Source organism: Sceloporus occidentalis, unplaced genomic scaffold, assembly GCF_023333645.1.
Source record: "Sceloporus occidentalis isolate IW3139 unplaced genomic scaffold, rSceOcc1.0.p SCAF_4, whole genome shotgun sequence".
Lineage (NCBI taxonomy): Eukaryota > Metazoa > Chordata > Lepidosauria > Squamata > Phrynosomatidae > Sceloporus > Sceloporus occidentalis.
Window position 1 is genome coordinate 111,030,474 of NW_028316984.1, and position 24,054 is coordinate 111,054,527.

Consider the following 24,054-nt stretch of genomic DNA (forward strand, 5'->3'; position numbering starts at 1 on the left):
TTTGTCTTATGGTCAACATAGTTACCCCTGCATTCAAATATAAGGTTCTATAATGGCACCATCCATATCCTACAAATAAAACACATTCCTGAAATATTCTCTTGAAAACTGATTCTATACTACACAAAGTTCTAAGATACATGCAAGGGATTTTATATCAAAGGTCCAAAACACACTGCAGAAATAATCCAGTTTGAGACCACTTTAACTGCCCTGGCTCAATGCTAGGGAATTCTGAAAACTGTAGTTTTGTAATATATTTAGCCTTCTCTGTCAAGAGAGATGTGGTGCCACAAGGAACTATACTTCCCATGATTCCCTAGCACTGAGCCAAGGCAATTAAAATGGTCACAACGTGGATTAGTTCTACAGTGTGTTTTGGATCAAAGTGATGGAAGTACTAATCAAAACTGATGTTTCAGAGTGTATTATTTATTACCTGCAGGGTGGGGTGTAGTAGCGTATGTAGGTAGCTGATGAGAAGCTACATATGTTTGTCTGTGAAGAAGATCTGCTTCTGAGTGTGATGGATGTCCTCCTCCAAAGCTTAAACTGCAGATGAAAAAAAAGAAAACATAAAAAGTAAAATCAGACATAGTAATGTGTACAAGGAGGGTGAGAAAGGAAATATAGATGAGAACAGTTCTGAGAATAAAGTGAGGAAAAGTAAAGTAGGAGGGTTCTGTATGGATTGATCTCATTGAAGGGTAAGGCGAATGCCAAGGTAAGTAATAAACACACAAAGACTGACAACCTATTAAAATGATAGAGGAAAATAATATCAGAAAAATATGAAGCTTAGTGGCTCATCAATGACTGATTTGTGCAAGAAAAATTATTGTAACATAAGATCCTTTCACATCAATACACCAGTCATGATTTAGTTTACAAAAAACAGAACAGTCTTTGAAACACAAACAAAAGCAGAGATTTGTTTCCCTTACTTATGTTAAAGAGTGGCTGAACAGGTTTGACAACAGCTGTCCTGCAGCAAACAGTGGTATATTTGTAAGTCATTATTCTAGTTTGTAATTCTGTTGCTCCACATACTTGAAGAGATGGAATGAAAAGGAAGCTTAAAATGTATTTAAGAAGCTAGATATTTAAGGAAACCATTAATTTTGGATACACTTTACCACCCAAAGTGATGGTCTTATTTCTGACCTTGCACTTCATCTCCAGATCAGGAACAACTGATTGTCCAGGGATTTAGGGGGGGTGTGTTCTTTTGGGGGGGGGGATGTTCATGCTATGAGGAGTACTTTGGAAACATAGCTAAGGAGCAAATCTCCATTTTCCTTTCCATTTCTGGGAGAGGCAAAGTATTGCATTTGTTCTTTTTTTCCTTGGTAGGACTTTGAGGCTCCTCGGGCTTGCTACACAGCGGTGAAATCTAGCAATAAGAAGCAAAATTGTTGATCTCTGCTCAAATAAGGCTGGGTGACGATGTTGGGAATTGCAGTCCAAGCCATTGGTGGGGCACCAGGTTTAAGAAAGTTGTAATATAACATCAGTTTAATGCATTCTCTGTTATAGGTGTTTGGCCTTACTGGATGGAAACCTGAGATAGGGGAGTGTAAACATGAGGCTGTCATCCTAAGACTATGCTGGGGGGGGGGGGGCTGCATGACTCCCCCCCCCCCCCCCCGCACGGCATGCCTGCCCTTCTGAAAGCAATAACGGTAGTCTTTTTCAGCCTCAAAAGATATAAAGGAATCCTGTAGCACCATTAAAGACTCTAGCACAAGCTTTTATGGCCTATAGTCCACTTCATCAGATAGTCGATTATATATCTGTTGAAGTGGACTGCAGTTCAAAGCTTAGGAATTTATTTTTCTCATTCTCAAAAGTGCTACAGGATTCCTTTATATCTTCTCCTGGAGCACATGTTTCTACAAAACTATCTCAAGTCACTGTCTTCTGCCAACAAGAGATGAACGATTTTAAAATATTTTGAAGCCACAAGGGAGGAAAGCTTGACAGTATAAGGAAAGGAGATGTCTCATCCACAGAGTCATCATGAGTCAAGATCTGACAACACGGAGGAAAGAGGGAAGGGAGGGAGGAAGATTAGTTTCTTTTAATTATGTTATAATTACAATTACCCTTTGCCCTCATCAGACTCACAAAATACTAATTTTGCATCATGGAATTGATTAGTCAATCTAATTTTCTAGGGTATTATTCTCAATAGTTTTTGCTTTTGTGATCCCTCGCTTTTATCAACCGCGTGGATGAGCAAAACCTGATAATTTGCCTAGATTTTGGCAAACGTTTCACTTGCATAAATCAATTTACTTCTTGACATTGTATTGTCTTTCCAAACATATACAGTTCTTTCACATGCTGCAAACAGAGGATGAGGGCACCTCAGGCAATTGAAAAGTTAAAGTCATGAGGGATTGTGTCATGAAAAGTTCTTGCTATCAAGTTGTAGGAGGAATATGCCTGACAGAATTCTAGACAAATTATCTAAACTAATCAGCATTTTTCTACATTTAAAAGTTCCTTTTCAACATGAATTCATATATTTCTAGTAGTCGGAAGGCAGGGAGCATAGAACAGGCAGAACTATACAAACACTTTGGCTTTTTATTCCATATTCTAAACAATTTATTTCCCAATTTTTTCAATTTTCTCAGGGGGAAAAATCCAAAATCCTTAAGATATACCCATTCACCCAATTTCCCCAGGGTTTCCCCTCAAGTCATCATATGAGACATAGTTATTTCAATCTTTTAAAAAGATTGAATTCCAGGAATTAGAATTCCAGAAAGTAATCTGTAGCATAATAGTGAAAAATTTAAAATGTTATATTCCAATTTGTATTACTATGGTGTATTTTCAAACAATGTTAAGAAAAACTCTTATGTTTTATTAAAAACATACAGTGGGCCCTCCTTATCTGCACACTTGCCATCTGTGGATTTGAGCATCCACGTATGGCAAGACCTCATTGTCCCCAATGGCAGTGTGCACACAGCCACTCCGCAATTGGGGACAAAAGTCCCTCACCCACCTTCCTTCCTTCCTTCCTTCCTTCCTTCCTTCCTTCCTCTGAAGCTTCTGCCCCGGGTTGGATTGGATTGTGGGGAAAATCTGCTGCCCAGTCAGCTGGGGCTGGGGCCAAGGCTTGAGTCTCAGAGCCCCTGACCCCAGGCCCAGCACCTGGGATGGAGCCTTTGGGCTCTGAAAACCAAGCCCCAGCCCCAGCCCCCTCGGAACCCGCTGGCTGGAGAGCTGGGGTCAGGGCCAAGACTTGGGTCTCAGAGCCCAGATGCTCCGTCCCAGGTGCTGGGCCTAAGGACAGGGGCTCTGAGACTCAAGCCTTGGCCATGGCCCCAACTGAATGGGTGACAGATTCTCCCCCCAAATCCAAGCTGGGGCAGAAGCTTTGGAGGAAGGAAGGAAGAAGGGGAGAAGGGAAGGAAGGAGGGATGGAGGGGGAACTCCAGTTCCATTGTCCGCAATGGTTGCGCTGCTGTTAAGGACAATGTGAGTTGAGCATCCACAGATTCTGGTATCCACCGGGGGGAGGGGTCCAAAATGGATCCCTCGCAGATACCGAGAGCCCACTGTATTACAATTCGTGCACAGCTGTCATTCAAAATGAATAACTGCTTTCCTTGATATGCCACTGTGGTAAAAGAAACCCATTAAATGGAACAGAAAGATGAGCATAGCAAGATAGGTATCATCTTCTGGATTTTGACATTAATACAGAATTTATGACCATTGCCTAAGACTAGTAGTGGAAATCGTGTAGCCCTCCAGATGTTGCCGGGACTACATCTCTCAGCATTCCTCACTTCTATGGCCTAAAATACACAGACCAAATGATGTGGATTCCAGCCGTGTTTGGGGCATAGTATTCAGATGACACATGCCCCGAACGCAGCTGGAAGCCGCATCAAGCCTGCATCATCCTTCAAGGACTCAGTCAAGAAGGAGTGGAGAGAATCTGCTCCTTCTGGCAGCCTAAATGGGGCAAGGACGTGTGGGGTTGCTGCGGTCCCAGCACAAAAGGCGCCAGCACAGCCTCCTGATGATCTATTTGGTCTGTCTGTTTTGGGATTATGCTGGCTAGTACTAGTGTGAGACTGCCTTCAAGTTGTCTATCGACTTATGGCAACCCCATAGCTTTCTCTGGGTTTTCTTAGGCAAGGATTGTTGTAAGGTGACTCTATCATGGAGTTTTCTTGGCAAGATTTGTTCAGAGGAAGTTTGCCATTACTCTCCCCTAGGGCTGGGAGAGTGTGACTTGCCCAAGATCGCCCAGTGGGTTTGTGTGGCCGAGCTAGGATTCGAACCCTTGTCTCCAGAGTCACAGCCCAACACTTAAACTACTATGCCATGCTGGCTCTCAGGCAAGGATTACTCATCTTTAAAATTTTGCTCATGTTCTTCCATTTACCACTGTTCTGGTGCTGATGGTTAAACAGTGTCAGTCAAATGGCTGGCATTTCACCCCTGACTTCCAAAGGTCTTGAAACATACCCGTATTTTCTGGCATATAAAACGACTGGGCGTATAAGACGATCCCCAGCTTTTCCAGTTAAAATATAGAATTTGGGATATACTCGTCGTATAAGACTGCCCCTCTTCCAATGCACACCAAATACAATTTTTAAAGAAACAACACTTCAGATTTGATTTCAATATGGTAATTTTAATTCAAATGCTTATGACATGCAGGTGCTTAGCAGGAAAATATGTTGTACACAAAACCTGCTTGGATTCGTCAGCTGTCCCTGCCTGCCCAGCCCTCCCTATCTCCAAGACTATCAGAGAGATAGCGCAAGCACGGCTCTTTTTTCCATACCCCGGGCGTCCCGGACGCCTGCAGCTTGTTCCGCCCTTCACTTACACCTTCCTGGTGAGGCGCTCTCGCACCTCATCATCAGGATCACGTTAAGTCACTTCTTTCCAAAAATCCTGGTGAGTGGATTTTCTTCTACCATACTTGTACAGCGCCGCCCTTGCTGCTTTCATATGGTCTCCACATATGGCAGGGAAGCGGCCGTGGCAGTTTTTTAGGTCCCCCCACCATATGTGGCAACCACAGATTCTCCAGTCCAGCTCAGAAGTTTCAGCATCCGCCCTATAAAACGACTTCCGACTTTTGAGATTATTTTCCTGGGTTAAAAAGTAGTCTTATACGCCAGAAAATACAGTATCTTATTTATTATAGTATTTTTTCCTAATCACACAAGTAATTTCTCTTACAATAGCCATATTTCCAAGTTATTGTATCTGATAAAACAAGATACGAATGAGTAGAATGGAGGTGCACATAGCCTCATTCACTCCCAATTCCCTCATTCGCTCTGTGAAAGTCAGATACTCAGAAGGGGAAAGCTTCTTATGCAATCTGAATCACAGATTATGGTGAAGTGTGGTTAAGAAAACATGACTTGAAAGCCAGCTTCAAACCAGTGCTTGTCACTAGTTTGTGAATTCTGGCTTTCTCAGGGTCCACTAATCTATAAATCTGATCTTAACGATGTCTCAAGAAGCTATGCCCTGTCTGATTAGATGAATGAAGGGGAGCAGTGAAATGGGAGTGAGGGTAGTCTAGTCCTGGCTGGTTGGAGCAAGCATTTCCCAGAGGACCTGAGTATATAGGACAGATTGTATGGGAGAAGGTGATCCTGTAGGTAACCTGGACCCAAACCATGTAGGGCTTTAAAGGTAATAACCAAGACTTTGTACTTTGCATGGAAACTAATTCGCAACCAGCAGAGTGCTTTTAAGATCAGTGTGCTGTGTGGATGTACCTGTAATCAATCTAGCTGCCATATTCTGAACCAGTCGGGGTTTTCAACTTGGTACAAAAGTATCCCAATGTCTAGTGCATTGCAGAAGTCCAGCCTTGAGTTTCCCAGTGCGTGCACTACCACCTTTAGGTCCACAATTCTAGGAAGGGGTGCAGTTGGCATATACTTTCTCCTCCTTTGCCTGGTTATTACTGCCTGCAAGAGGAGGTGGAAGGGGTGGGAGGAATGACTGTCCACATTTTTTCTTTGTAGGAAACACTGTTTTGAAACTGTAGCAGGTGGGGAGAAATGTGTTGATGTATACATCTGCATGATCCTGGGCTAGAATTTTTAAAAAGGTGATTTCCACACAAAAATTAACAAAAAATAATAAATGACCCAAAACATGTCCCCTTGCCTGTACCCAGTGAAAGATAAAAACTGAAACTAAAGCAGACATGAACCATATGTAAAATGAGCGAAATAACCCAGTTAAAGAATCATAATAAAACATGATTTTTTTTTACCTCAACTTTAAGCCCCAAGGGCAAGAGGACATATAGGCAGGACTTAAAGGTTACTGGATGTCACATGTCAACAAAGGGAGACATTACTGCATTTTCAGCTCCATGTAGTTTAGCCCCACAACAAGAAAATCAAACGAATTATGTAGAACTGCCTTGAACAAGCACCTTTCACCTTCCTAAGGTACTTCGGAACCAATCAATGGTTTATGGCTTAGAGCCATTATTCCTGTTTGGCAACCAGTAGGGGACTGCTCATCCATAGCAGGCTGAATGAACAAATGAAGTCAGTTGCATTTTTATTTTAATAAACAGTACTATTTGCTTTCTTTTAGCTTTTATTCTCTCTTGCCTCACCCAAACATTCATTGGCTACATTATCATTAATGTTTATTTTAACCATTAGAATTTTAAAAATTATTTCCATATTTCCTTGCACTGCATTGAAACCTTTGGTACTAATTTATATTTTTAACATTTAAAAAAATATTGCCAACTGCTAATAATTGTCCTTGCTGTGTTGTGGTGAACTAACAGCAGCCCACAGCAGTAAATGCAGTAACTGATAGGTGACAGAGAGAGAACATGTTCAATTATCTTAGATACTGAAAACCCACCAGAAGTATAAAAATCTGTGGAACACTAACAAGATCATCTTTGAGGAAAGAGAAGTATGTTGAATTTCCAGGAAGGGAAACAGAAATGGTGGGATAAGGAAACTTTCATCACAGGGACGAGAGAGTAACTGGAATGGCAGCACAATAATTGTGAACTTTTAAAGTTTTATTTTTAACAGTATTTTTATTTAGTGATTTGCTACCACTTCTTTCAGAAGTGCATATTTTAGTAGAAATGTCTGTTGTGACCTTGATTCCATTTAAAAAATAACAGGAAGCTCATAAATTTCCCATGTGGGATTCAGATACAAGTGTAGTTATTGCAGCTCTGTGTCTAGGAGATGTAACATCATCACATATTATATTTATAGATGTTTGGAAAATTTGATCTTTGGGAATTTCAGTATGAACTGACCTGATCTAAACATCTACGGCTCCTAGATTACCATGCAGATGAGAGCGTAACATCAACAAGCTTTCATCATTCACAACTGTTCTCATGAAGTACTCAAAATGGTACAAAAACTAGTTTTAAATCATGAGAAAATATTTCAGGATTTCAGGATGCATTTCTGGGAAGACAATGGTTTGAAATCAGTATTTCTGTTGGGGAAAAAATTACAACTGCAATAGAAAGAGATGGCAATGGAGCCACTCTACCAGCTCTGCTAAAAGAAAAACTCCATAGTACCTTCCCATCCTCAGCAGAGAAGGCCATTTCATATGGCTGCAGTTCTACTGAAGACCAGCTGCACTGAGTGCCTCCTCTTTCTGAAATCTGTTGACATTAAGAATTGGTATCACCTACCTTTCTTCCCCTTTTCTTTTGTGTTTCTTGCCTTACTAGATTGCGTGTCTCTGGGCAGGGACGGTCTTGCTTTCATCTACTATTTGGGAGCCTTCTCAGCTGAAGTGTAATGTAAAACATTTCAATCATATAAATAATCTTACAAATACATGTTATTTATTATTATCTCTGAAATGTTAGGCACTGTAAGAATCATGAGGCTGAAAACAGGATAGTCATATTTTACATAAACAAATAAAAAGAAATGTGTCTCTTCAAGAGTGAGAGTATCCTTCTTAAGCAGATAGTGTGGATATCTTTAAAACTTTCCTTGTTAGAAATATATATGTGTATCCAGATAAATGAAAATACGCTGAGTATATATAGATTGGCTATACTTTAAAGAGAATTATTCAAAATGGGCACTCAGTCTTCACGTTATTGCACCTTTCTTATTCTTAAATTCTCTGGCTTGCTCTTTAAACAACACTGCTTTTCAGTAACATATGGGAAATAAGAATCTTAAGTATTTTAATACTAGAAAGCAAGTACTAACTTGCCTGTTTTAAGCCCACTAAAATTCTACAGTGCTTCTAAAGGCAATGAGAACAACAGTTCTGTTGTGCGAGCCTTCTCCTTTTTCTTCAAGTGGATTGCTGAATGCAACTGGAAAGACAGTTCAGGAATATCTGTCATCTTTTCCTCATACTGGTCTCAATATCATCAACCCTTCCCTCTCTCCTGCATTATTAAAGCAATTTGTGCCTGTGAGGAAGACAGAGTTTGTGCCATGTATCTAGGGTCTCAAGGAGTTGCAAAAACCTTGTTTGGAAGCATTAGCTAATTCTCCATCAGAAGGAAGTAACTTTCTTGTTTGGTGCTGAAGCTCCTCACAATTTATTCCACTTGCTATCTTTGTTTCATTTATTTCTTCCCTCTTTAGCAGCAACAACCGAAAATACTAAATACAAAGGTAGGTGTGTTGCTCCATAAAAGATCTGTCATCACTTTGTAACAACCACCAAAATGTTACAAAAGACCATATGAACTCTGGAGTTCTCCAGAACTCTTTACTGGGCTAAGGACGATAAAAATCAAATGACAAAGGATGAAACAGCAGGCAATTAAAAAATGAGGCTAAATTTTGCTGCTGTGAGGTCTTGAGAATAGAACTCAACTCCAAACAGTAACTTTTCAGAATGAATGAACTGGTTGGACTGAACTGATACACAATAGCAATAGCAAGTACTGTATAGTTCCATACCATTTAACTTTAAAGCAGAACCCAATTCCTACACTACTCTCCCAACTCTGACTCTTAACTATTTACTGTATGGGGTTACAGTCCTCCTGAAAATGAAGGCTCGCACTCTGGGGTACTCCTGGATTAAGTCCTGACCCTGGAGGTCCAGGTCTCAGTCAGAATTAGGAGTGCATTTGCACAGTTAAACTAGTGCACTAATTATGCCTGTTCCTGGAGAAGTCAGATGTAGCAACATTAACATATGCCTTATTTACCTTCCGGTTGGATTACTATAATGCGCTCTATGTGGGGCTGCCTTTGAAAAGTGGTCAGAAACTTCAGTTACCCCAAAGAACAGTAGCTAGATTGTTAAAACATTTTTTATACCAAAAGGCTTTTAGAAACTGACTGTGGTGGGCTTTTAATGCTGCGTTGTGCTGTTTTTAAGGTTTGGATGTAGCTTTTTAATGAATATTAATATTTTTAATGCTTATAGTTTTTCATATTTTATTAAGTGTTTTAAAATAAGTTTTATATTTACACTTTGCTTTTTTAATCTGTATTGTTTAAATATTCTGTTAGCCACCTTGAGTCTCATTATTGAAAGAAAGGCAGGGTATAAATAATGATGATAATGATAATACAGTCAGCCCTTCATATCGACAGATTTTTTTTATCCATGGATTCAAGCATCCATGGCTTGAAAATATTTTAAACACATATAAATTTCAAAAAGCAAGCCTTGATCTTTGCCATTTTTTACATGAGACATCATTTTACTATGCCATTGTACATAATGAGACTTGAGCATCCACGGATTTTGGTATCCACAAGAGGTCCAGGAGCCAAACACCATCAGATACAAAGAACTGAGCACTGTAATCTAAAGCTGAATTTAATCTTTAACTACTGGTCCGACCCAAAGCATACTTCGATTAAGACCCTCTTGGGCAGTGAAACTACACCAGTGTAGACAGCAGGTGCAGCAGTAGTGGCAGGAGGGGAAAGGTCCTGCAGAGGCAATTTTGCAAGGCAGCTTTCCCACAGTGCCTTTAGCTTCAAGAAGTCATAGGGAGCCACTGAAGAAACAGGCCACTTGGGGACTTGCATGCCATACAGCAGGACACACTTTCTATGCCCTTTTTTGCTGTGTAGTCCTGCAAAGTGTGCACTATGCCAGCATAACAGTGTGTCATGTTAGCTTAGTTCACCAATAGGATTCTAGCCTAAACCTACTCTGTAGAACTGGTCTCTGAGTAGATACATTTTGGATTGAATAATGGAGAAAAACATAATTAGAGTTTCTTCCTCTAATGATGGTGCTGATAGCAAGATACTGTATATAACCTGGATGCCTGAAGGTGGCCCATTTGTTAGGTGCTGTTCCCTTTCAAAAGCTTGATGGAAGAAAACTCCACCAACTTCTTGTAAGATGGGAGAGGTCTGGCTGCAGCATTAAAACTACACTGGCATTGGAGATCTAGTACACTTAGAGCATTTAAATCTGATTGAAGATAAACTAAGTGGTTATCCAGATTGTCTCCAATGAAGTGGAATTCCTATTCATACTAATGCAATAACTTATACAGTATTTAACTATTTAGCAGCAGAAACCTATACTGAAGGAAGAGGATTTTATGCCACCAGAAGCCACCAGGTATTGATGCCCTGAGGTTCACCTCCTGCTACTACTAGACAAAGTACCGGTAACAACAATAATAACAATTAGTTAAAATATATATAAGAAAAATCAGTCAATAGAACCAGACAATTAAAAAGCTACAATAACATGCTAATATACTAAAAACTCATTATCAGTCAATGCCCATCTTGGCAACCTTAGCATACTCAGCAACTCAGCAATCTGGCAAATTGAAGAGGAAGGTCTTCAACCTTTTGCGAAGGCGAGTAAGATATTCTTCAAGCCAAAGGTCCAAAGGAAGACTGTTTCACAAACACGAAACCAGATCCTGAAAGTTACTCAATCTGGCTTCTATCGAATTTTTAAAATACAGCATCTAAAATCCTTATACAGCATCCATTCTATTAATAAGCAGACTGCTCATTTTCAGCTCTCCTACCAATAAAGGATGGGATGGAGGCAGAAATAAATTTGTAGCACTACATCTTTTTCTTCTTTCGTTGCTCCCTCAATTTCAGGGGTTACTCCAGGTGAAAACATCACATCATCTGCTAAGAGGCTTAGCGGAATTTATGTCTGCAGACCTCTCCTCTCCCATTTCAACTTAAAGGAATCGATGGGCCTGAGCAGACAGGCCAAAATAAAGCTGCATTAGGTCACTTTGGAGGTATGCTATTTAAATGAAACATGCATCTTAAGAGGCCAGAAACGTGCCAAAGCTGTAATCCAGTCCTTAGGACTAGAATGTGGCTTTGGCGTGGCTTCTGGCCTCTTAGGACACATGCATCATTTAAACAGCATACCTCCAAAGTGGCCCAAAGCAGCTTTATTTTGGCCTGTCTGTTCAGGCCTATGGGGGCAAATTAGATGGGCATGAAGGAGCGGCCTATGGCCGCTGTGCTCAGGAACCACAGCAACTGCACACCTTGCTCTCAAAGCAGGTCACTGTCATGTTCCCAAAACCGGACGCCAGCAGGAGCATTTTTCCTCCACTCCTTTTTCCGGTGGTTTCAGGTTACCACTAGCGGCCTCAGAGTAGCTCCCAGCCGCTCTAGTGGCATGTGTCAGATGAATGCCATGCCCCCAAAGCAGCTTGAAGCCACTCCTTTTGGACTATCTGTTTTAGGCCATAGTTGAAAGAGACCACAAGGGCCATCCAGTCCAACCCCCTGCTATGCCGTGACACAATATCAAAGCATCCCTGACAGATGTCCATCCAGCCTTTGTTTAAAGACCTCCAAAGGAGACTCCACCACTCACTCTTACTGTCAGGAAGTTCCTCCCAATGGTCAGGTGGAATATCTTTTCCAATACTGTAGTTTGAATCCATTATTCTGTGTCCTATTCCCTGGAGCAGCAGAAAACAAGCTTGCTCCATCTTCAAATACTTAAACAGGGCTCTCATATCACCTCTTAATCATCTCTTCTCCAGGATAAACATACCCAGCTTCCTAAGTGTCTCCTCATAAGGCATGGTTACCAGACTTTTCACCATTTTGGTTTCCCTTCTCTGGACACACTCCAGCTTGTCAACATTCTCTTTGAATTGGTGCCCAGCACTGGACACAGTATTCCAGGTGAGGTCTGACCAAAGCAGAATAGAGTGGCACTATTAGTTCCCTTGATGACAGACAATTCAGATGTCATGACTTCAACATCATGTTTTTCCTTTCTCTACACCCACATCAACCTGTATTTTACATAATCTTGCCCAATGAGAAGTGATGAAACTGTCAAAAGTCTGCACACATACTGTAGTCTTCAGCTGGTCCTGTGTTAAGTAACCAAGAAGAGCAGATTTCAGTTTCCTCCCCAAAATAGCTTATGGGCCATAGTGCCTTTTAGACAACTTAAGTACTCACTGCTTTCTATCTACAACTATATAATAATAATAATAATAATAATAATAATAATAATAATAATAATAATGTTTATTTATAGCCCGCTTTTCCAAAAAAATGATCAAAGCGGGGTACAGCATAAATGATGACAATGCATAAAATTCAGATTACAGTGTACTACAAATAACCAAATAAGGTGATCTTCACAAGTGTTTCTGCAGTGCAAGGAGGGCATTCAACACAATTATAGAAATTGCATGTCTGAAAAGCTTAGTTGTACCTAACTGGCAGAAAAGTCATATAAATCAATGAAAAAGCTGAAAGGAAAATCCAGAATAACTAATCCCTATGATGTAGTCATTAAATGCCACTTTTGGCTACAGTACATTAAAAGGCAGTATCAAGTAATAGGGCAAGAAACAACACAAAAATATCTTTATAAAAATCAGGCAGTTATGCATCCAATGATCTGTATATTCTCCACATTTTTCAAGTAAAGATGCACTATCATGACAGATTAGCATTTTAAATTTGGACAAATGCCTGCTTGTGAATTTGGAACAATTTTAACAGGCTGAAGAACAGGATTCCACAACAAATACACAATACTCTTTCTAAAGGAAAACTTACAGCAAGTAGAAAAAGAATCATTCAGTGTCAATTTTCATTTGGATACTCTTGGCACTTTAGAATTCTGCCCAAGTACAATTTTGAGTTCCCACCTATCATTATAGAATATTCCACACATACTATGGAAACAATGACACTGCCAAGCTTAATTCTGATACAAGACAAATGGTTTCTCGCCTTGCAAAAAGGGACAGTATTTAAGTTTGCAAAAAACACATCAGGCCAACAACATAATTGATTCTGTACAGAAAGCAAGAATCCATATACAGTCAGCCTTCCATATCCACAGACTCTTTATCCATGGATTCAACCATCCATGTCTTGAAAATATTAAAAAAGACATACATTCCAAAAAGTAAACTTTGATTTTGCTGTTTATATAAGTGACACCATTTTACTATGCTACTGTATTTAATGGGAATTGAGCATCTATGGATTTTGGTATCCATATGGACTTCATGATTCACTGATTATTTGGTGTTGCCTCTGCTGTCTGATGCAATTTTTAATAGGGACTGCAAGCTTTGTGCAACTGAAAGACAGCAAACATGTTGTGAGGTTTGTAAGTTCCTATTAAAAATGGTATAGGGCAGCCACTGAGGCAAACCCCACCAGCCACCCACTTCTGCCTTGCAAAGGAACCCTGCCACCTTGAAGGCATTCCACTCCAGATTGTGTGTGTGTGTTTTAAATATGGTTGGGAGGGCTAGTGGTTTTTACACTTTCGTGGGGGTCCTGTGACCTAACCTCAGCAAATGTGGAGGGCTGATTGTATTTGTATACACACATGTTCAGGGCTGTATACTGGCATTAAATGACAATATCTGCATGTTGATCACATTTCACAAAGCTGGTATACTCTCCTGATTTTCTCACCCCCATATTTCCTTACAACTTTAGTCCCTGACCACTTCTGAGTTCAGGCAGGTAACTTTCACCTTAGATTACAGCATATTATCTTGCCTGTTAAAAAGAACTGTCACTTCGAGAGCTGAACCCATTTATGGTGCCCTTTGAAAAAATGAAAAACCTGATAAAAAGCAAGAGCGAGTGGAATGGAGTGTCAGAGTTGAGAAAGTAGAGTGTCAAAGTTCTACTAATTAGGCCTATGTCTGAATAACCATTCAGCCTTTAAACTCACTTACCTGGAGCCAGTTGCTATGTTTTAGGCTCCTTCTCCTCCTCCTCCTCCTCCCAGGATGATTGTGAGAATAAAAGGAGGGAAACTCTATGTATGGCCCAAAACAGACAGGCCCAAAGTGCCAGCTTCGGGCAGCATTGGGAGCACGGTGTTTAGACGACGCATGCCCCAAACATGGCCAGAAGCCATGCTGATGCCACACCATCACAGAAGAACCAGGGCAAGAAGGAGCAGATAGAGTTTGCTCCTTCTGGCAGCCCGGGTTGGGACTGGGCATGCGTGCTTGCTACTGTCCAAGCACAAACGGTGATCTGTCTGTTTCAGCCCATGTTAACTGATTTCCTTGGGAAAAGGGAAGGATATCAACAGATGAAGACTAAACTCTCCCTAGAAACCAAGGTGATTACACTCGGGCTGTCATACTTGAGCCACATCATAAGAAAACAAGACTCACTAGAAAAGACAATAACGCAAGGGCAGGTAGAAGGTAGTAGGAAAAGAGGAAGATGGCATATTGGATGTCTAGACTCAATCTACAAGACCTAAGCAGAACAGTGGAAGATAGGAGGATTTTGAGATGTTTCCTATACAGGATCCCTATGAGTCCAGAAGGCAGCTAACAACAACAACAATCATGTTAAACTATTATCTAAAATCTATAAGCTATGCCTTTCTAACCTACTTTTTCACTTGAATCAATCTCACTCTCACTAGAATATAGTTGCCCCTTTGAACTCGTGGGGGATCCATTCTGCCTCCCCTGCTCAAGTTCAAAATCCTGCACATATTCAAGCCCATAGGCCTGAATGGGGCGTGTGCATGTGGGGCGCGCACCTCATTAAGATTAATAGCGGTCGCTCCTCTGCGGATTTACAAGTCTGCACATTTCAAGTCTGCAGACTTGAAGGGGCGACTGTATATGTTCCCCAGAGATAAGGGGAAGTATATCAAAATGTATTCCTACAACTTGTGTGATTTTTCTGTATTAAACAGACGACACAGAGGAAACACAACATTTTAAATGTTTACAGTTTCAATTATTCTCTCTCTGCTATTTCAATTTTCTTGTAAACATACTAGGAAGTAAATCAGAAAACAGAAAAACTGATTTTTGCATGCTAAATATTCAGCTTTTGTGTATGTTATATCAAAAAGAAAAAGAAAATACTGATGTATTCACTGGTCAAGAAACATCTGTAGTGGTAACTGACTTGGCTCCATTGCCACTAACAAGATCATACAAAGAAATGAAGAAACAGCATTTGAAATGTCATCATGCATAGTCTCTCTTAGCTATAAACTCCCACAAGCCAGTCTTGGTCTTCTGGATACTAGATTTCAAAATTCTGGTACAGAAAACCATGAATTTCTTTCCCACACATCTACATCTGCAGAGCATAAGTAACTGGAAGCAAAGGCAAAAATTGAACAGTTGCTTATCTTATAACTCCAAACCATACAGCAAGAACGGAAATATGCACTGTGGTAGTTAGAGGGGCTTAGATTTATGATTGACAAGTAGTATAGAACTCTGTCTGTAAATATCCACAATACTAAAATGTCTCCCCCTTTCCCCAAAACAGGAAGTCAAATGGCCTGTACTAATTCTTGTGCTTAAAAGCAGATGTCAGCCTTTCCTGCCTATGCCAACATGCAAGTAACCCCAGCAGGGCACTGGATCTGCTACGCTTAGGCAGAGGAAAAATGCTTGTGTGACTCCCATATCCATTCTGGAACTGCAACAATCATGTGGCCCCTGAAAGATTAATTAACTTTATTTGGCATTAGTATCTGAAGACCAATCTTCTTCTTCAGATATAGTGCTATAGTGGAATGAATTTTAATACCAGTACAAACATCAAACTTTATGCAGCTAGTAGGATTCATATGTTTTTATTACACACAAATATTGCAATTCAAAGGACAACATAAGGCTACTAAAATGGTCTGTTATCTCAAGGTACAGCTAGTGGTTCTATACTATACTGTACTATATTCCAGATGAATAGGGAGTAAACAGCATCTCTTTTCTTGAGCTGACTAGAATCTCAACGTTTACTCAGATGAAGCCACTACGCTACACTGGCTCTCTAAAGAATATGATACTTCTCCAACACCTGATGCCATTTTCTTGACAGTCCATTTTAAAAATAAAATTAGAGAAACCCACCTAGAACAGCTGATTTAAATCAGGGGCAGGAATCATGCAACCATCCACATGCTGTTGGGGCTCCCAGCATTTCTCATCACTTATCACTAGGATTGCTGGAACTTCCCACATCATGGGGGGGGGGGGCACATGAGTCCCATTCCCTCTGTTAGCTCCCACAGAAGTAGATCCAATTGATCCATTAAAGCCTGGTAAGTATTCAGTAGGTCTGCTCTAGTTGGATCACAGTTTACTCTGACTGAACCACAGTCTACTAAAAAAGCACAAAAAGCCAATTCACCAATAAGCACAAGGGAGGTACTGGCACTCTCAGGAGAATGCTGAAATTTGCAATAGGCAACAAACATTTTTTAAATCCCTAGGAAACAAGTCATCCTCAACCCAAAACAGTTCAGTGAGATATGATCATACTCAGTAGCCACTGAATGCAGAGGGTGAATTGCAAAAACAATAGGAAAGAGAAAACAGAAAACTGTGGTGAAAATAGGGGAAAATACCAGAGCTACTTCACACCGGAGACATAAACACTTCTATTAGGAAGTGACAGGGCTTTGTAATATTTTGTTGCAGGTCCCACATATTGTCTCTAATAGCACAATAAATATCCTATATAAATTAAAAGAGTGTTTTTTAAAGATGCAGCCAAGTGAACTGCAGAATACTGGCAGCACAGGAAATTCTGGAGAACTGTAAAATCAGTGGTTCTGTGCTTACAGATTTGAAAGCAAAAGGACCACCAACAAAAGAATGAGGTTTCTGTATACGTGTGGGAACATCCAAGGTGTGCAGAAATAACTGACATACCAGAGAAGGAAAGAAGTCCATATGGAAAATGTTCTGCTCTCATGCTGTTATGCAATTCTGCCTACATGCATGCAGTGAAGAGATGCAAGTCCTCAATCTGCTCAGTTCTAGGCTTTTATGAGGCAACAGATCTGTACACTAGGGAGACTGCACTACAATCTTAAAACGCTGCTATTCCATTTTTATGGCTATGATTGCCTCCTGATACATTATGAGATTTGCAGTTTATGGAGGGGCATTTAGAATATTCAACCAGAGCAGTCTTTAGGCCTCACTGAACTACAAACTTCAGAATGCAACAGGAAGCAGCCAGAGCAGTTAAAGTGGAATAGCAACACTGTAAGAGAGTAGTGTGATAATCTCCTTACTGTCTTCAGTTCTGTCATCTTGTGAGTGATTTGAAGAGACAGAATTATTACATTGCCATGGCTGTTTGGCTGATCTTTGGAGACTCACCACCAGTAAGAAAAATCTTCCACTCTTATGACTTAGGAAAGGGCAGGGAAATTTTCCTTGACAGTGAACAGCCCTATAGACTTACAAGACAGGGGATTGGCTACTCGTTGTGCAACATGATCAGAACCAGGCCACCAATGAGAAAGGCTTCCTTGCCCTTTTCATGGCCCAAAGGACTGCTTGGCTATTTCAATTTATTATTATTATTATTAAACTTTATTTCTATAGCGCTGTAATTATACACAGCGCTGTACAAAGTCGGTAAAAATTTCTCCTGTGTACACAACTATTGTGTACACATATTGTGAATCTTCAATTACAGCACTTAAGCCATAACATCTAAATGGAGTACAGTCACCCCTCCTACGTCGCAGATCTGAGATCTGTGTTCCTGAATATGTGCGGAGGGGCGACTTCCACTATTTACAATAGTGCATGCACCCAGGCCGTGTGCACAGGGGTGCACCACATTCAAGCCTATGGGGCTTGAATAAGTGCAAGCCTCCGTTTTCGTGGGGGGGGGTGTCCATCTTTGTAGGGGGGGAACTGTATATTAAAACCAAGTTGTCTTCTATCATTTTTACAGGGCTAATTAGGATGTCATAAGAAAAACAAAAAACTTTAAGTAGGTTTTAAAGGTTACAATATTCAAGATTAAAAGAGTTAGGTGGTGTTCAGAGGAGGGACAGGAACATATTTTCTCTTGGCACCCAGAAGTTAAATCATGCCTATCCATCACTTTTCCAGGAAGGTCCAGCCTCCAGCCATCACTTTCATCTGCACTGCACCCTCTCAATGGGAAATTAAAAGGTATAACTAGAATCAGTAAAAGAAACCAAAGTTTTCTTCTTCTGTGCTTCCTATTTTTCTTTGTGCTATTCTGCGTTACTTCAGGTACAGTAGCTTAATCCTCACTGTATCACCTTGCAAGTGTCTGCATCTCTTTTCTGCTCCCCCATGAGCTTCTCCCCTCATGAAGTGTGCTTTTTTGTCTTGGGCTCTTTGCATTTTCCACATCCTAGCATTCAGGCCATTGTATTCCCAATTACCATGTACAGATGTGAGAGCTGGATAGTGAAGGAAACAGACAGACAGAAAATCAACTCATTTGAAATGTGGTGCTAGAGAAGAGTACCCGTACTTAGGATATCATGGACAGCCAAGAAGACAAACAAATGGGTTCTTGAACAGATCAGATCAGGACTCTCCTGGGAAGCAATGGTGATCCTATCATACTTTTGTGACATAATGAAAAGGCATGGGTCACTAGAAAAAACGATAGTGCTAGGAAAGGTAGAGGATAGAATAAAGAGAGGAAGACCACAAACCAGATGGACAGACTCAATCAGGGGAGTTATGGGCAAGGGCTTGCAGGATCTGGGCAGGGCAGTGGAGGATAGTGATTCTTGGAGATGTCTCATCCACAGGGTCGCCATGAATCGGAACCGACTCGAGGGCAACCAACAACAAAGCGAGTAAAATCATACCACAATCTTTCTGTAAAGGAGTTGAGTTCAGAACTATAAGAAAGGGAAGACCATGCACCCAAGAAACCTACTGACTTTATATGCCATTCACAGGCCCAAAGTGTATCTAATACATCACTGCAAACATCATCTCTACAAGTAGCCAGGATCATACATCCACTGCAATATTTTGTTCCATGTCACATTTGTTCCATACTGACTTTTAACTCGAGGTTCACTGTGAAACACACGCAGAACAGCTTGCACAATTTCTCAATAGTCCTAGGAAATATAACTGATTCTTCATTAAATATGTAAGTACCACTATATTAAAAACATAATGTTGTTGTGTGCCTTCAAATCATTTCTGAGTTATGGTGACCCTATAATGGTTTCTCTTGGCAAGATTTATTCAGAGTAGGTTTGCCATTGCCTTCACCTAAGGCTGAGAGGGTGTGACTTGTTGTGTAAGGTCACCCAGTGGGTTTTATGGCCAAATGGGGAATTGAATCCTGCTCTCCAGAGTCGTGATCCAACACTCAAAACACTATGCCATGCTGGCTCTCTGAACATAGGTCACTATATTTTAATATGTACAGGGTAGCAGAATTTCCTTTCCTGCTAAAGGTAAGAAATTGTTTCCTTGAAAGCCTCTTTTATTTTTCCCAACCCTTGAGGGGGGTGGGGGTGGGGGAGCTGAATACTTTTCCTCAAGCTGAATTTTCAATTTAGACATTTAAAAAACTAGGCTACTGAATCCACTATAAAGCAATGGATGGCACAATAAAATTCAAATGATGCAAGGATGGGAAGCAACGAGATGAGCTCAGAACAGTCTCTGGTCATTTAAGATGAGATCATTAAGAATCAGCGATACCTATCCATCCCTGACTATCAGCATTTGTAACTTGGCAATTCCACATTTGCAACCTCCACACTCCTCTCTCTTCTTTATTCCAGAACCACGCCTTCTTTAATGCCTCACAGGTGAGCCTATTACTATTTATTATGAAGAAGCTTCCCTTCTTTCTTCCAGGGACCTCCAAACAAGTTTGCTTCCGTGCTTGGCAACCCAAGGAGTAAACATGAACTCTTGAACCTGAACTGCTGTTGAAAAGAAACACCTTGAGTGTAGGAAAAGAAAACACTAATTCTCCCAAAAGATATCCAGAGGTGTTGCCCAGATTATTATTGTCGTTGTGTGGCTTCAAGTCGTTTCTGACTTAAGGTGACCCTAAGGCTACCATGGGGTTTTCTTGGCAAGATTTGTTCCCAGGGGGCTTGCCACTGTCTTCCCCTGAGGCTGAGAGTGTGTGTGACTTGCCCAAGGTTACCCAATGGGTTTCCATCGTGGCAGAGCTGGGATCCAAACCGTGGTCTCCAGAGTTGTAGTCCAACACTCAAAACTACTACGCCACGCTGGCTCTAGTTAAAGTACACTAGCATCCAAAATCCACGAAACAGGGATAGCTTTATTCAACCAACCAAAATGCACAAAATACACCATGCAAGCTTTTGAAGATGCACTGGCTTCTTAGAGGAGTTAAAAGCCACACTCAGATATATATATATATAGAGAGAGAGATATACACACACACTCATTCCTCCATATTTGTGGATTTGATTATTCATATTTTGATTAATATGTTCTCTCTAGGAATATCTAGGTCCTCCTGTGCAACTCTATGGTCAACTTTAACTAAATGTTGCAGAGATTCCTATAGAGAATACTCTACTAGGCCTTTGTAGCTCCTCCAGTGCAATTCTATGGTCAGTGTCTGTCGGACGTCGACCACAGAGTTGCCCTGGAGGACCTAGAGATTCCTAAAGAGGTGTCCTCTCAGGTAAAAACACGGTGTTTTTGTTATTTGTGGTTTTTCCATATTCACGGGGTCTTGTGTCCCTGACCCTAGCGAATATGGACAGAGAAGTGTAGATAAATGAAACGGAAAAGGGGCCAGTGTGATATGATGTTCTGAGCCCTGGACCAGGGCTGCGTCTGCACAGCACAATTAACGCAGTCTGACACCGCTTTACCTGCGATGGCCCAATGGTATGGAATTCTGGGAGCTGTAGTGTTGTGAGATATTGAGCCTGCCTTGTCAGAGAGGTCTGGCCCCCTCCACGCCCAACTACATACCCTGAACTTGCATGGCATTGAGACATGGAAGCCAAAGTGGTGTCATGCTGCTTTGTTTCTGAAGTGTGGCAGTAGCCCAGGGCATTTGGGAGACGAGGGCTCAAGAAAAGCCATGGAGACCCACTGGGTGAACCCACAATAGGGCCGGCTTAGGGCAAGCCACACTCTCTCAGCCTCTGGGATGGCAATGGCAGCCCCAAGCAAAACGTGCCGAGATGAAAACCCCATGAGAGGGTCGCCATAAGTCGGAAACACAACAACAACAACAACAACAACAACAACAACAACAAGAGATTGCCCGAAGAGCTTCCTGGGAGGGAGGTGCCAGTCTAGGAAACGACAGAGGACAATATAACAAAACCCCCACAACAAGCCAGAGACCTATTCTCCAGGGGCGGTGCGTGTGTGGAAAGGGAAGCCACCTCAGTTCTGGCAGAGATAAAGGGAAGGATATAAAGGAAGGAGGCGGAGAAGCAGCGGCGTGGCTGGGAAAGCGCCCCTCGGTCCTTGCCCCTGGGGCGCTGCTGCTGCTGCTGCTGCTCGCACTCCTGCTCCCCGCTTCTCCCCTGGCAAACCCCGGCCGGGCTCCCATTGTTCCTGCCGCCCTTCTCCTCCTCTTCCTCCTCCTCCTCCTCCTCCCTTCCCCGCCCCAAACACTTTGGGGAGAGAGAGAGAGACGCTAGACACACAGAGTAGGCCTCGCCTCAATCCCCGGCCTTTCCTAGCGCGGCCCCCCACCGCTGCGGGGCTTACCTGGGCTTGCTGCTGTAGGCCCAAGCGGGGGAAGGAGGCGAGGCGGAGGAGGCGGCGGCTGCGGTGGCCGAAGCCATGGGGAAGCTCCTCTCCATCCTCGGGGCTGAAGGGGGGAAAGGGAGAAGGGGGCGAGGCTGCGGAGGAGGAGGAGACCCTTCCCGCTCGCAGCAGCAGCAGCAGCAGCAGAAGGAGGAGGAGGAGGAGGGAGAGGAGGAGGAGGAGGAGGAGGAGGGCTGCCACTACTAGGACTGCTGCTGCTGCTGTTGCTGCTGCTAGTAGCGGCCTCCCTCCCGTTTCCGCTGCGGAGGAGCCCCCCGGGCCTCGGCGGTGGCAGGCCCAGGCCTTGGCTGGGGACCCATGGCTGGCCCAGGCCTTCCAGGAGGAGGCTCCTCCCACGCGGGCCCGGGCGGAGGGGCTCCAGCCAGGCCCCGAGCAGCAGCAGCAGCAGCAGCAGCAGCAGGAGGAGGGCAAGAGGGGCCAGGCCTCCCTCCGCCTCCTCCGAGGCCTCACCTCTGTTTCTAACGCCTGGCCCCCGGGGGGGCGGTAATTCCCAGATGTCCGCCATTTTGAGCAGGACTAAAGGGCCTTGAGGCTTTTCCAGACCCTGCCCAGCATTTCAGGCTTCTCTCCAGCCTCTCCAGACATCTAGTTTTCAGCAGGACTAGGGTGACCAAGAGTCCTCCTTTTTGCAGGCCCTGACCTCCATTTCAATCTTCTGTCCTCCGTTTTTGAGCACGAAGGGCAGGGTGACCAGGCCTCCCTCCTTTCCCAGGCACAGCCCCTACATTTCAGACTTCTCTCCAGGAGGAATTTTTGAATGGCCTCCATTTTGAGCAGGACTAAAGATAGGGTGACCAAGGGTCCTTCTTTTTGCAGGACCTGACCTCCACTTCAACCTCCTGTCTGGGAGGGATTTCAAAATGTCCTCAATTTTGAGCACTAAGGACCGGGTGGCCAGAGGTCCTCCTTTTCAAATGTCCTCTATTTTGAGCAGGACTAAGGGCAGGGAGACCAGTGCTTCTCCTTTTCCAGGGCCTGTCCTACATTTCAGACTTTAAGAGGAATTTTTAAAATGTCCTCCATTTTGAGCAGCACTAAAGACAGGGTAGCCAAAGGCTTTCCTTTCTGCAGGACCTGATCTCCATTTCAAACTCCTGTCGGAGGGATTTTAAAATATCCTCCATTTTGAGCACTAAGGACAGGATGACCAAGAGTCCTCCTTTTCCAGGCACAGGCCCTACATTTCAGACTTCTCTCCAGGAGGATTTTTTTAAATGACTTCCATTTTGAGCAAGACTAAAGATAGGGTGACCAAGGGTCCTCTTTTTTGCAGGACATGACCTCCATTTCAACCTCCTGCTCAGGAGGGACTTCAAAATGTCCTCTACTTTGAACAGAACTAAGGGCAGGGAGACCAGTGGTTCCCTTTTCCAGGGCCTGTCCTACATTTCAGACTTCAGGAGGAAGTTTAAAATGCCCTTCATGTTGAGCAGGACTAAAGAGTGGGTGACCAATGGTCCTCCTTTTTTAGGAAGTGACCTTCATTTCAATCTCCTGTCTGGAAGTATTTCACACTGTCCTCTATTTTGAACAGGACTAAGGACAGGGTGACCAGGTATACCTCCTTTTCCAGGGTACGTCCTACATTTCAACCTTCTCTCCAGGAGGAATATTAAAATGCCCTCCATTTTGAGCAGGACTAAGGACAGGGTGACCAGACGTCATCCATTTCCAGGATCATCCTCCATTTCATGATCCTGTCCGAAGGAATTTCAAAATATCATCCATTTTGAGCAGGACTGTGCAGCATGAATTATTTATATGAGTTTGTAAAGGTTTTATTTGGTCATTTGGCAACCCTAAGGTCCCTGCTTGTCACCTCACAACCCCCGGCTTATAGTGAGTCCTCTTCTGTGCTTTCACAGGACACTTCTCCATGAGGGGAGAAGGAGGAATGCCAAGGGGATGAGAAAGAGAAGAAGTAGAGCAAGCACCATTACATTCAGAGTAGCAATCCTTCCCATGCAAGTTCTCCCTACTACCAGGGAGACCAGAAGTCCTCTTTTTCCAGGACTGGTCCCCCA

At 42.5% G+C, this 24,054-nt stretch overlaps 1 protein-coding gene across 1 annotated transcript in view; it reads right to left on the minus strand.

The window, feature by feature from the left end:
* QSER1 (glutamine and serine rich 1) overlaps positions 1-22,113 on the minus strand; it is a 53,330-nt gene extending 31,217 nt beyond the window's left edge. Inside the window, exons 1-2 of the mRNA XM_089521263.1 lie at positions 21,971-22,113; positions 440-552 (exon numbers count right to left, since the gene is read on the minus strand). Of these exons, the coding sequence (XP_089377389.1) occupies positions 440-552; positions 21,971-22,065 (208 nt within the window). The 5' untranslated portion in view covers positions 22,066-22,113. The remainder of the gene's footprint in view (positions 1-439; positions 553-21,970) is intronic.
* Positions 22,114-24,054: the final 1,941 nt, after the last annotated feature.